General features: G+C 41.5%; 1 protein-coding gene across 1 annotated transcript in view; it reads left to right on the top strand.

Annotated features, from left to right (window-relative positions):
* The window catches only part of LOC115095272 (protein NLRC5-like), a 243,503-nt gene extending 240,204 nt beyond the window's left edge, over positions 1-3,299 (top strand). Inside the window, exon 46 of the mRNA XM_029608725.1 lies at positions 125-3,299. Within this exon, the coding sequence (XP_029464585.1) occupies positions 125-209 (85 nt within the window). The 3' untranslated portion in view covers positions 210-3,299. The remainder of the gene's footprint in view (positions 1-124) is intronic.
* Positions 3,300-13,023: the final 9,724 nt, after the last annotated feature.

The raw sequence follows: 13,023 nt of genomic DNA on the forward strand, positions 1-13,023 counted from the left end.
GTGAATGACCCCCTTAATTGGCTGCATTTTGCATTTTCTCTAACAACTGTTTGCTAGTGGGGTATTGGGAGAGAAGTAAAGGAAAACAGCATGACCTGGAAAATAAAACCTTTCTCCGTTCTAGACTATGGAAGAACCTAATCCCAAGGGAAGCTGAAGAAAGCCTGCAGAATGAGGACTCAAGATTACACTTCTCATTTTTTGAATAGTACAAAACAAGTGAAAAACCATCGCTCTTGCTGTAAATCTGTTCGTAATGTTACCTAGGAGCATTTGCACTCATTTTGTTTTACGGGTGTTGAGAAATTTCGCCTCACATTTGTTTTGATTTCTCTTTACTCTCTAGAGTAATGGTCCTTGAGTACCCCCAAACCAGCCTGGTTGTCCAGTTATCCTTAATGAATATGCATGAGATATATTTGCATCAAACTGAGGTAGTGCCTGCAAATATAATTCATGCATATTCAGACTGGCAAGAGGGTGCTCGAGGACGGTATTGAGAACCTCTGTCATATAACCCTCTCCCCTGTCATGTTTATAAAAGGAATATTTGTTAGAAGATGTTCATGTTGCTCCTATCTGTTATACTGCACTCATCCACTAGTAGGTCTACTTCTGGGTTGGTTTAGTTAGTACCTAACTGTGAATCTGTTAATTTTATTCACTCTTCCATCCATTCTGGGAAATATGAATGAGTTGTCTTTTTTTATTTTATCACATTTGAAGGGATATTTCCATGGTTGGTAAAATGGGAATTTGAAAATTTGACAACAACTAGTGCAGCTACCAAAGTTATTGCCTTCAAACTTGCCTGACTTTGTTGCTGCATCGTAGTCTTTAATATCAGTCATCACATCCCCAAAAGATTTTTAAATTTTTAATTTAAAAAATTGACTGTAATGGACTAGCTCAGTGGCAAGTGCTGTGCACTGCTATGCAGAAGGCCTGGGTTCAATTCCCCGGGTGTTGTTCTGCTCCCGTTGCTAGCTGGGGGTGCTGCAGAAGCAGCTCTCACACCCGCTGAGAAGCAGGGAAGGAGTCAAAGCCAGATGTAGGGTTCACTTTAGCCAGGATTTTAGACAGAGCCAAGGTCTGTGACTCCTGCCAAGGACCATCACTGCAACAACTGGGATGATTTAGGAGGAGGATACAAAAATAGGAGGGAAAAAAACCCTGAGTAGTTAGGAATGAAGGTTCAAAAAATGCTGTAGCCCAACAGAGGTCAGTTATGATGAGCTGGAAGCCCAAGAAGCAGAAAGAAACTGCTAAAGGAAAAAAAGATAGTAAAAAAAAAAATAGGACAAATATGTAAGGCAGGGACAGCCACTACTTATTTTTTTTGCACAGGGCCACATTGTTGGTTCTTGACTGCACCAGGGGCTGGGTGGGGGAGTATTCCTCTGGAAAAAGAGAGAAAGAAGTAGCACTACAAATAAATAAATACTGCTTACTCAGTTTTTCTCTCTTTCTTTCAGTTTGTCTCTCTCAAACTCTTATGTCTCTGTTTTAGATTCTAACTCTCTCTCTCAGTCTGTGTCTCACACTTAATCATTTTTTCTCTCTTTGTCTCAGTTGTAGTCTCTCACATCACTGTTTCCCTCATTCTCTGTTTCTGTCTCGGTCCTAGTCTCTCAGTTTCCCGGTCTTAATCTCTCAGACACAGTCTCTCAGAATGGCTATGCATGTAGCTTGAATGTACGAGGAGGTAGATGTGGCACACTCTTTCCCTCTTTCTCTTCCTTCTAGTATCTTCCATAATACCTTTCCTTCCCCTCCTTCCCATGCTCCGTTTAGCCTGTAAGGGCTCAAGCAATGTAAAATCAGGACTTAGAGGAACATCTGGCAGAAAAATGAATCGTTGCGTTCAGTTAATAAAAACAATCACATCTTCTGTTCGGAAAAAATGACTCAAGAACCCTTCACATCCTAGGAAAATTAAATAAATCCCATTTTATAATAGGTAGGCCATTGCCCTTGAAATGCATAAGCCTCATTATCCCTTTTCCAATATGCAGAGTCACTCTTGCCATGGCACCAACATCTGTAAGTTAGCAGGGACGGCACAATGAGCATGTTCCATCTGTGATGTCAACATGAAGCAAGGGCAAGAAGTTAAAAATGCTTCTCGACCACACTTTGGTTACCATACTGCCTCATTTAAATACGCTCTAAAGTACTGTCAGTGCCCAACATAATTGGAATGTATAGGGATAAAGTTAAAAAAAATAGCAGCATTGCACCTTAAGGAAGAATAATCTCTTTATTAAAAAAAACAAATGTCTGCTTTTTGCTATTTTGAAGTTTATCCTCCATCCCATCTATCATAGGATACAATGTTTTCACAGTTCCAAATTGACTATACAGAGCAACCCAATACAGAAAGAGCAGGAGGATTTGTCTGTTTGTTAATAGAACATCTACAGTAAGTCCTCCTGCAGAGGGTCTTGAAAACCTCTTTTATCAGACTGTGATATTTTTAATATCTACTACTTCTTTTTCCCCACTATTTGTCCTCTAGCAGCCAAAAAGATTTGAGATGAATCAAACCCTGAAAAAAGGCACATAAATACATAAAAATAATGTTAGATTTTCACGATTTATCTTTTAGAGATTTTCAAAGTCCTATTTACCCATCCTGACAGTGTCCATGTAAAACTGGAACAGTCTCCTGTTTTAATCCTGAAATAACTAATCAAGAGTAAAAGTACAGGACTGGATGAGATCAGTTATTTTAGAAGTATTAAGTAAAATGTTCAGCAGCTACCTTGTACGATGAACATGTGGGGAGGTGAACCAAAGGAAGGAGGTTCTTAATGCTGGTCCATGAAGACTGCCAATAACCTGGTTTTTAGGATGCGCTTAATGATTTTTTGCATATTTTCGTTTTTCTGACCTGTTTGCATCCTTCATGACCAGAACTGAAAGTCCCTATCCTTGGGCGATTGTACACTCCATTTCTTAAACAAAGGCTAGTGTGAAAACAGCTTTACTTGTAAATTTGCACTTTTGTTAACTGTAATTTATGATTTCTTTTTAACTATTTTACTTCATCTGCTTCACTCTATATGTCCTTTCATTTTTATACTTGTTGACAGATAACACAGATGCAAGAAGTGAAATGTTTTCTTTTTGTTAATGTAAGGAAAGTATTTAATAGGAGGATGAATTATGTTTTCAGGTTTTGTAAATAACATACAAGAACATTCTCCATGTTTTCTGGAAGACTGAACTGTGGTCTTGTCTAATGGTGTCATTTGTAAATAGATCAGGAAAATAAAAGTTTTCAATAATGAAATAGAGTGATGGTTTCAACTGCAATTTCTTTTCTAAACATCTTGAGGACAATATTCAAATGCTACTTAACAGGATAAGAAAATCTTATATCTGAATATCTGGCTATGATCAGCGGTCGTCACTTAGTTAGATAAGCCACTTATCCAGCTAACTAGTTAGCCAGATAACTCAGGGGAGAGGAATGGGGGCAGCACTACTTATCTGACTAACTTACAGGCTCATTTATCAAATAGTGTTATGGCGTTTTCACATGCGTTAAGCACCTTTAACGCATGCGAAAATGCCTTTAATGCATGCGATAGCATCATAATGTATGGTGCCATGCAAATCAGAAAAAGAGGAGGAGTGGGCTGAGATTACTGTTTTGCAAAGCCCTATTGCACAGCTGGTTTTAGTAGTTTTGAAGCTCCTGGAGCACCAGCCTAGCTGCCATGAGAGAGAGAGAGAGAGACTGACTAGCCTAGTCATAATAACCTCACACTAGAAAGGTATTTATATTTCTATGGGAGGCCCACCTAGTAACTCGAGGTGAGGGGTTAGGAGCCACTTTGACATTCAAAGTGAGACATACAACATAACAGTGCTATCTTGTGAAGATTTGATGACCCTCAAAGATGAGATTTGTGCAGTGTTCTCTCAACCTAGCTTGATTTTACCCAGGTAGAGAGTCCATCAAGCTAGGTTGATAGAACATTGCACAAATCTCATCTTTGAGTGAGTTTCCTCACTCCGAAGGTCATCAAATCTTCACAAGAGAGCACTGTTCTGTTCGTATGTCTCACTTTGAATGTCAAAGTGGCCCCTAACCCCTACACTAATACCTAAATCTCACCTTGTGTTACTAGGTGGGCCTCCCATAGAGATATAAATACCTATCTAGTGTGAGAGCATCATGGCTAGTCTCTCTCTCTCTCTCAGTCTCTCTCTCTCTCCTTAAGCACATTTAAAAAGTGTATAGTGTCTTTCAGATATAAGGAGGTTAAAATAATACAGGGTTCTACACTTCTGGTGACAATGGATATCCAATCGTTATACACCCAAATACCCCAAGAAGCGACATTGGAAGTACGGTAGTACTAGATGAGATATCACATCATGGGGGATTTGAAAGAATACCTGATCAGTTTCTTATCACACTTACCAAACTAGTGCTGTTTAACAACTATTTCATGTTTAAAAGTTGCTAACTTATACGTGGTAGCCTTTGAGGCCAAATTTATATATACATCTGATTGGTGGAACTATATAGAGCTCTGGTATAGATTCATTGATAATCTACACTTAACTAACTCCAATCTTAAAGGAAACTATCATTCACATTTTCTAAAATTAAACACTCTCAAAATAACTTTTGGGAAATTGTATCAGAAAACAATGTGCTCTTACAGTCGTCTGGCTCTTGCCCACAAAGGGCTGCAACCAGTTTCGTGTATATGGCACTCACAGTCACCTCATTTACTCTTTCCCATTGATTATGATTTTTTTTCAATTTTTTTTTAAAAGGCTTCAATCTCCCACTTGTGTTACCCAAATTTAAAACCACAATTGCGCTTGTTCTTACTTATCTTGATTAATACCCGACACCAAAGTGCTCCAAATTTTCATTCTCTTGTTTTTTCATCCACTATCTCTCGGTGCCGCTTTTACACACCACACTCGCACTCACTGGCGCTTCACTTGCTGTTTTGTCGCAGTGTTCTACGTGAGCCACTGTCCCAATTCGTAGATGTTTTTTTAAGACCTTTGGTTCCTAGTCTTCCCTCTTACATTAGGGATTCGAGCAATCTAATTAGATTGCTGGAAGATCTTAATGTGTCATTGGAAGGAGTTGCTTTGGTTAGTATTGACGTGGTGTCGTTATACACCAATATCCCTCAGGATGCTGCGCTACAAGTGATTAAGGGAAAATTACTAGAAAGGGGGATCAGAGAACGAACTCCAGTGCATGTCATAGTCACTTTAGCTACCATAGCTTTAAAGCAGAATTTCTTCTTGTTTGATGAAACATAGAAACATAGAAACATAGAAATGACGGCAGAAGAAGACCAAACGGCCCATCCAGTCTGCCCAGCAAGCTTCACATTTTTTTCTCATACTTATCTGTTTCTCTTAGCTCTTTGGTTCTATTTCTCTTCCACCCCCACCATTAATGTAGAGAGCAGTGATGGAGCTGCAACCAAGTGAAATATCAAGCTTGATTAGTTAGGGGTAGTAGGGGTAGTAACCGCCGCAATAAGCAAGCTACACCCATGTTTATTTGTTTTACCCAGACTGTGTTATTCAGCCCTTATTGGTTGTTTTTCTTCTCCCCTGCTGTTGAAGCAGGGAGCTATGCTGGATATGCGTGTAGTATCAGTTTTTCTTCTCCCCTGCCGTTGAAGCAGAGAGCTATGCTGGATATGCATTGAAAGTGAAGTATCAGGCTTATTTGGTTTGGGGTAGTAACCGCCGTAACAAGCCAGCTACTCCCCACTTTGTGAGTGCGTATTTGTGAGTGGGCTGTATTACCAGCAGGTGGGTGGCACGGTGATGGGGGCAACGATGGCCCCCAGCATTGCTTGTGGTTCAAACAAAGGTGGTTGGAAGTTTGTCCGTATAGACAGCACATATTACTGTGGCGCCGTTTTATAGATGACATTATTATCCTGTGGATAGGAGGGCAAGAACAGTTTCAAGAATTTGGAAGTTGGTTGAACAATTGTGACCCTTCGTTACAGTTCACATACACCTTTGGGGGTTCGAAGGTTGCATTTTTGGACATTCAGATTATTATTGAATCAGGGCGGCTTTTTTTCACAATTTATAAAAAAACCCCCACCGATAGGAATACATTACTAAGCTATGCCAGTTGCCACCCCTGTAAATTAATTGATAGTATTCCCTATGGGCAATTCCTGCAGTTAAGAAGGCTCTGCTCTACGATCACAGAGTTTAAGGAACGATCTAAGGAGATGGGGCAGAGGTTCCTAGATAGGGGATATCCAGAGAAGGTTGTCCGGCGGGCCCTAAAATGGGCCAGATGGAATAACAGGGACCTTCTATTAAATCCACAGAAGAAAACACAATCAAAAAGATTGACCTGTGTTTTACCATTCTCAGAAGGGATTCAGGAGGTGGCGCTGAGTATTAAAAAGAATTGGCGCATTTTACAAACATATTCAGTGTTCAAAGACCGGCCATTGGTAGTTTACAGACGGGGTAGCAATATTAAAGACAGAGTGGTTCATTCCTTCTTTAAATCAGTAGAAGAGATGAGCACTGAGGAGGTGGGTCATTTTCCCTGTAACTCCTGTGCTATGTGGATTGTTCCTCACACTAATATTCAAATTCCAATAGAAAAGTTGAAAGGCTATGCCCCGATAGCCAGAAAAACGTGCTCTACTATGGCTGTGATCTATGTCATTTGGTATACATGCAAACTTTTATATGTGGGAAAGACAACAAGGAAATTAAAAACACGCCTTATAGAACATAAAAGTGCTTTAAAATGTTCAAAAATGGAAGCACCCATTGCACAGAAAACGGCCATACCTTTGAAGAGCTTAAAAATGCACAATGCTTGAAGTTTTAAAGAAGGACCAACGAGGGGGTAATGCTAACTTAAGGCTGCTGCAGAAAGAACAGAAGTGGATTTTTAAATTAAGGACAGTTCAGCCTGAGGGACTGAATAAAGAAGTCGATTGGTCGGTATATCTAACAGGAAGCTGATTGGCAGGAAGTGAAGGAGTGGGACTTGTTTAAAAGGACTTGGTTCTGGAGGGGAGTGTCTGAGCCAGAGGCGCCATCTTTGAATCAGTGTGCTGTGGGAAGGAGCCGGGTACGGCCGAAAAACTGAAAGTAAGTCGGACTGTTTGAGTGGCAGTGTTATGAGACTAAAGGAAAGAAAATGTTTAAACGCTTTTGTGTGAGAGTAGTAAGTTCAATGTGTCTTGCATGATAGGAGATTCCCCTGAAGAAGGCGGGAACCGCCGCCGAAACATTGCCGATGTCGGGAGGTATAACAGCGTGTATACAGCGGCAGACAGTACCGTAATAAAACAGCAAGTATACTTTACAGCGGCAGACAGCACTGCGACAAAACAGCAAGTGAAGCGCCAGTGAGCGCGAGTGTGGTGTGTAAAAGCGGCACCGAGAGATAGTGGATGAAAAAACAAGAGAATGAAAATTTGGAGCACTTTGGTGTCGGGTATTAATCAAGACAAGTAAGAACAAGCGCAATTGTGGTTTTAAATTTGGGTAACACAAGTGGGAGATTGAAGTCTTTTAAAAAAAAAATTGAAAAAAAATCATAATCAATGGGAAAGAGTAAATGAGGTGACTGTGAGTGTCATATACACAAAACTGGTTGCAGCCCTTTGTGGGCAAGAGCCAGACGACTGTAAGAGCACATTGTTTTCCGATACAATTTCCCAAAAGTTATTTTGAGAGTGTTTAATTTTAGAAAATGTGAATGATAGGTTCCTCTAAGATTGGGGTTAGTTAAGTGTAGATTTACATTGAGAGGACTTATAAGCCTAAGGATTACAATAATTTGTGAGTTCATTACGAAATAGATTCATTGATGACATTTTTTTGTGTGTGGCGAGGTTCTGAAGAACAATTAAATTCTTTTATGCTGTGGATTAACACACTAGATGCTAATCTCAAATTCACACACAGTCAAAGCAGAGACCGCATCACCTATTTGGATGTGGTCATTATTATAATGGGAGAAACATTGCATACTACAGTCAACAGAAAATCTACAGATCATAATAAATGTATTACGATATGAAAGCCACCATCCTGTAGGGTTTAAACGAGGTCTCCCAGTATCCCAGTTCTTTCGTATAGGTCGCATTTGATCCACCCTTGGGGAGTTTAATGAGCAGGCAGACTTATTGAGTAAAAGATTCCTTGATAGGGCCTGGTGTAATATTTGCTTTGCTGCCTTTTCATAAATAAGATTGCTGTGTTACGTTTGGCGGTCCGCCGGCTGCTCCCATGGCCCGCCGCACTCACCTTCCCAGCCCGCCTCCCTGCTGGCTTCAAACGCAGCCGTGGCCACCCTGAGCCACAATGGATGGCGTCAGCACAGGCAGCTGAACGCCGCCAGCCCTAGGCGCCACATCGTCCCTAGACGCACGCGCACCCCCTTCTCATTACTTACAGGCATCGTGACAGGAAATCCCCCAGGGCCCCCGCTGACGATGTTAGAACGCTCTGAACACAACTTGCCTCAGCAACCGATCTCCCTGCTCAAGCAGTGGTGCGTGTTCCTCCAAGTCCTGTCTCCTGTTCCAGCATTCCTGTCCTCAGTCCTTCGGTTCCAGTGTCCTTCTCTCCCGTTCTTCTACGTCTCCCTCCCTGCCCGCCTAGTCTTTCCTTCGCCTTCCTGCCCTGCCTATCCATCCTGCCATTCCTTTCGGATGGATTCCTGGTATTGACCTCTTCCTGCCTCTGGATCCGCCAGACCAGCGCCTGCCACTGGCCACCACCGGGTACGCCTGACTTACATCTACTCCGACCCGGCTATCTTGGCGGATCTCACTACCATCAGCAGATGGACCTGCCGGCCCCAGCACCCAAAGGCTCAACTCGAGGGGATTGTGGGCTGGGAAAGGCAAAGCTCCAGCTGGGCCTCTGCTTCGTCTGGGTCTGCCTGCCGACGGTGGGGACCTGCAGGGCTCCTCCCTGCAGGTTGCGTCAACCCTGCTTTGGCCTAAGGGTCCACAAACACAACATGCTGTTGTTTGAGACCTGAGAGTTAGTGCTGTAATTGTATAGTATGGCAAGGGTTAGGTGACTTTTTTTTTTCTTCAGGGTTTCGGTTGCTTCACCAAGTGATTAGCAGTGGAGGGATTTTGTTTTGCTGAGGTGACACCAGAATTTGAATATATTTCTTTTGCACATTGGGTTGCAATGTGATCTGTCCTAGTTCTGTTCTGCACCCATTCTTATGATTATTATCATTATCAGTATGATTTCTGCCTTTCTGAAAAAAGGACTCATGAAAGAATACATTAATATTTGTTTTATTCCATGATTTATTGCATCAGATATTTATGCATTTTTGCTTTTTACATGATATTCTTCTTGTGTATTTATAAACTGTATTAAATATTAAATGAATACAGATTAATAAGGAATGCCTTATGTTGATAAGTGGTTGACAAAGGTTAATATATATTTAAAGTCAAATTACACAACAAAGAATCTCAGCACTATTCTTCCTCTTTGGGAGTTCCGCAGGGCTCCTCCCTCTCACCAACGCTATTTAATATCTATCTGCTCCCTCTTTGCCAACTGCTAACTAAATTAAACCTTAAACACTTTCTATATGCAGATGATGTCCAGATAGTCATCCCCATCAAAGAATCCTACACAAAAACTCTAGAATTCTGGGAAACTTGTCTTCAAAAAATCGACGGACTCCTCTCCAGTCTAAATCTAATACTAAACTCTTCAAAAAGCGAACTTCTCCTAATCTCCACTGAAAACAGTAACATCTACACAAATCCACCACCCAATTTACAAACTCCACAAGTAAGAGACCTAGGAGCTATCATTGATAACAGGCTAAACCTAAAATCATTCATAAATCAAACTACCAAGGACTGCTTCTATAAACTCCAAGTCTTAAAAAGAATAAAACCACTTTTCCACTTTCACGACTACAGAACTATTTTGCAATCAATAATCTTTGCTAAACTAGATTATTGCAACTGTATACTATTAGGTCTTCCTTCATCTCACACTAAACCCCTTCAGATGGTTCAAAACACGGCAGTGAGAATATTAACAAACACACGGAGAAGAGACCACATATCACCAATCCTCAAAGACCTGCACTGGCTGCCAATTCACTACAGAATCATATATAAGCCCATAACCACTATTTACAAAGCCATCTATCAATACTTTCCGCTTAACCTTCAAATTCCACTCAAAAAATATACTTCCTTCAGACCCATCAGAGAGTCCTACAGAGAATCCCTACAAGTACCACATTCCAAAACCATGCGGCACGTAACAGCCAGAGACAGGGCTTTCTCCACTGCAGGACCAACACTGTGGAACTCCATCCCACCAGATTTGCGACAGGAACCCTGCCTTCCTACATTTAGGAAAAGACTCAAAACGTGGCTATTTTTGAAAGCCTTTCCAGACCTAAACTGAACCTTAATTCATCATTAACCTAATCGCTTAGACTTTGCCTTAACATAGTAATTAATAACTCCACCTTATCAGGGTAATTCATTAATGTTGCAAATGCCGCCATTGGCATATTTGTTCTCTCTGTTAAAATCCTAGCTTCTTTTCTCTGTTCCAAGTTGTATAACTCCCTTGTTTTATTGTAACTGCAACCTTTCGCCTTCACTTGTCTAATGTTTATTATTATTATTATCACTATTATTTATTATTATTTTGTACCCTCTCCACTTGTTAATTGTAAACCGACATGATGCGATTTTCATCGCGAATGCCGGTATAGAAAAACTTAAAATAAATAAATAAAGTTTCACTCATGATGCATAACAGTTGTTGCAGACTACTCAGAAATACATTGTAGGGTGCATGCATTAGGCAGGGCAAGGAGTGGCAAGTGCCACCCCAAAAAAGTAGCTTGCCCACCTCTTTGTCACCCCTGATTTATACATCGGATCAATCAAGGATAAATCAAATCCTTGCCTGACTTGATGCAAACATGGTGTGCCATCAGCTGTGCAATGCCAGTCCTTAAATCCAGAGGAGACGTGTTTAAGTGAGTATCATCTTTTGCTGTCGCGGGGCCAATCGTGTAGTTCTTACTAAGAGATTGGCCCCCATGGCAGGAGGCGATAATGTTGCCTGAACATGACTCCTGCTGCTGCCCATGCCACATGCCATAGCCACGGGCAAAGAGTTGATATCATCTCCTGCTAACCACAAAAGGACCCTTGATCCGTTGGCCGGTGGTTGAAAACAGAACAAACCCTAGCAGGCCGCAAAAGGGCACATCCCATGGCAGCTAAAGAAGAGAGAAGCAGAGGACCCAGTGGCCATTTGCAAACCCTATCCTGCTTGCAGCTGAAGACAGAGCAAGACCCAGCAGGTTGCCGCGGAGCCAATCCTGCAGTGACTATGATGACAAGGAAGCCACAGGCCATCCAGCAGCCCCCATCCTATCGGTGACCAGAATGTCAAGAAAGTTGCTAGGCCGCCTGGTGATTCCCAACCCACTGCTCACTTGATGTGAAGAGGAAGGCCCAGGGTTGATGCAGACTACAACCAAAGAAGAACTGAAGTCTGGAGATGCCCAGGTATGTGTGTTCGTATGTGAGAGAGAAGATGTGCATATGTGAGTGTATGTGAGAAAAAGAGGAAGTATATGTGTGTGTGTGTGTGTGTCTAAGCGAGGAAGTGTATTTCCCTCCCCAGTTCCTGTAGCGGCTGTTATCTGGTTCTTCAGTGGCAATGTGATGAGTAAGCCTTGATGGTATGGGAGGAGCCACAATGAATGTTTATGTTGAATAATGCCTTCTCAACAACATATTTATGAAGATTAGAATCTGAGCTCCATTGCTGAAAATTAGTGCTTCAAGATTTTGTTTGCAGAACTTTATGTCCAGTTTGAATTATCTTGATGCTTGATAATCCCCTGAAGAAGTCTGTTATATGGCAAAACGAAGGCCTTTGTCGGGAGCTCTGAGTACTGCATCATATCAGCGAGCTTTATATAGTGGGACTACGGATTATGGAGTGATTACCATTATTTGGGGTATCGTAGGAACATGCAACTAGAATGAGATCCAAACAGTAGATTTAAGAAGTGACCATCAAATTGTTGGACTTTATTTTTTTCATAACACTGTTTTCTTTGTGATCATCAGATGATTTACAGTTTGTGCTGACAATTTTGGTATACTAAATGTGGTGGGCAAATGAGGGATTTGTGCTTATATTTTAATAGCGTGTGAGTGTGGTTGAATGCATGTGGGATGTTTTAAACTTAGTACCAGTTTGTGTGTATCATGTGATATATAATTGTACATATTAAAACTCTTGCTAGAACAATAACATTTTTGTTTGTAGTTATAAAATCTTTACTGGTCGATTTTAAAAAGCCCTACACACACCAAAGCTTGGAGATACACACCCGGCGCGCACCGTGTGGATTTAAAAAAATGCGCAAGTAAGCGTGTGTCTCCCAGTACGCACACACAATATTTTTTACACAGAAAGGGGCAGGGCCTGGGTGTGGTCTGGGCAGAGCTGTACCATGAAGTCTGTGCTGCACGAGTTTACTTCTGCTGTTTCGACCAGGGACAAGGCCAATTTGCTCCGGCCCAATAAGTTCCGGAAGAAATTTCACTTCAAATAATTTTAATGGTTTTTTTCTAATAGAAGTGAAAAAGTGCGCCCTCACCCTGAACACAACTTACAACACCGCAAACTGGGAGACTCTGTTATATATAGGGGGCTTTAGTTTTTATTTTTTATTTTGATCCAGCAGGTTCCTCCTGCTTCTTTGGGCTTCCAGCTCAGTCTGAAGCAAAGCTGGGATCCTGGCACTATGGAGATCATAATTACTAGGGATCTTTTTTCCCCCCTTGTTTTATATTTTCTTCTGCCCCCAGCTTTATGTACTCCAGTCATTGCAGTGCCGGTCCTGGGCTGGAGGCCATGCACCAGGGCTCTGTTCAGAAGAACTGGAGTCTGGAGATGCCCAGGTATGTGTGTTCGTGTGTGAGAGAGAAGATGTGCATA

This window comes from Rhinatrema bivittatum, chromosome 7, assembly GCF_901001135.1.
Source record: "Rhinatrema bivittatum chromosome 7, aRhiBiv1.1, whole genome shotgun sequence".
Classification (NCBI taxonomy): domain Eukaryota; kingdom Metazoa; phylum Chordata; class Amphibia; order Gymnophiona; family Rhinatrematidae; genus Rhinatrema; species Rhinatrema bivittatum.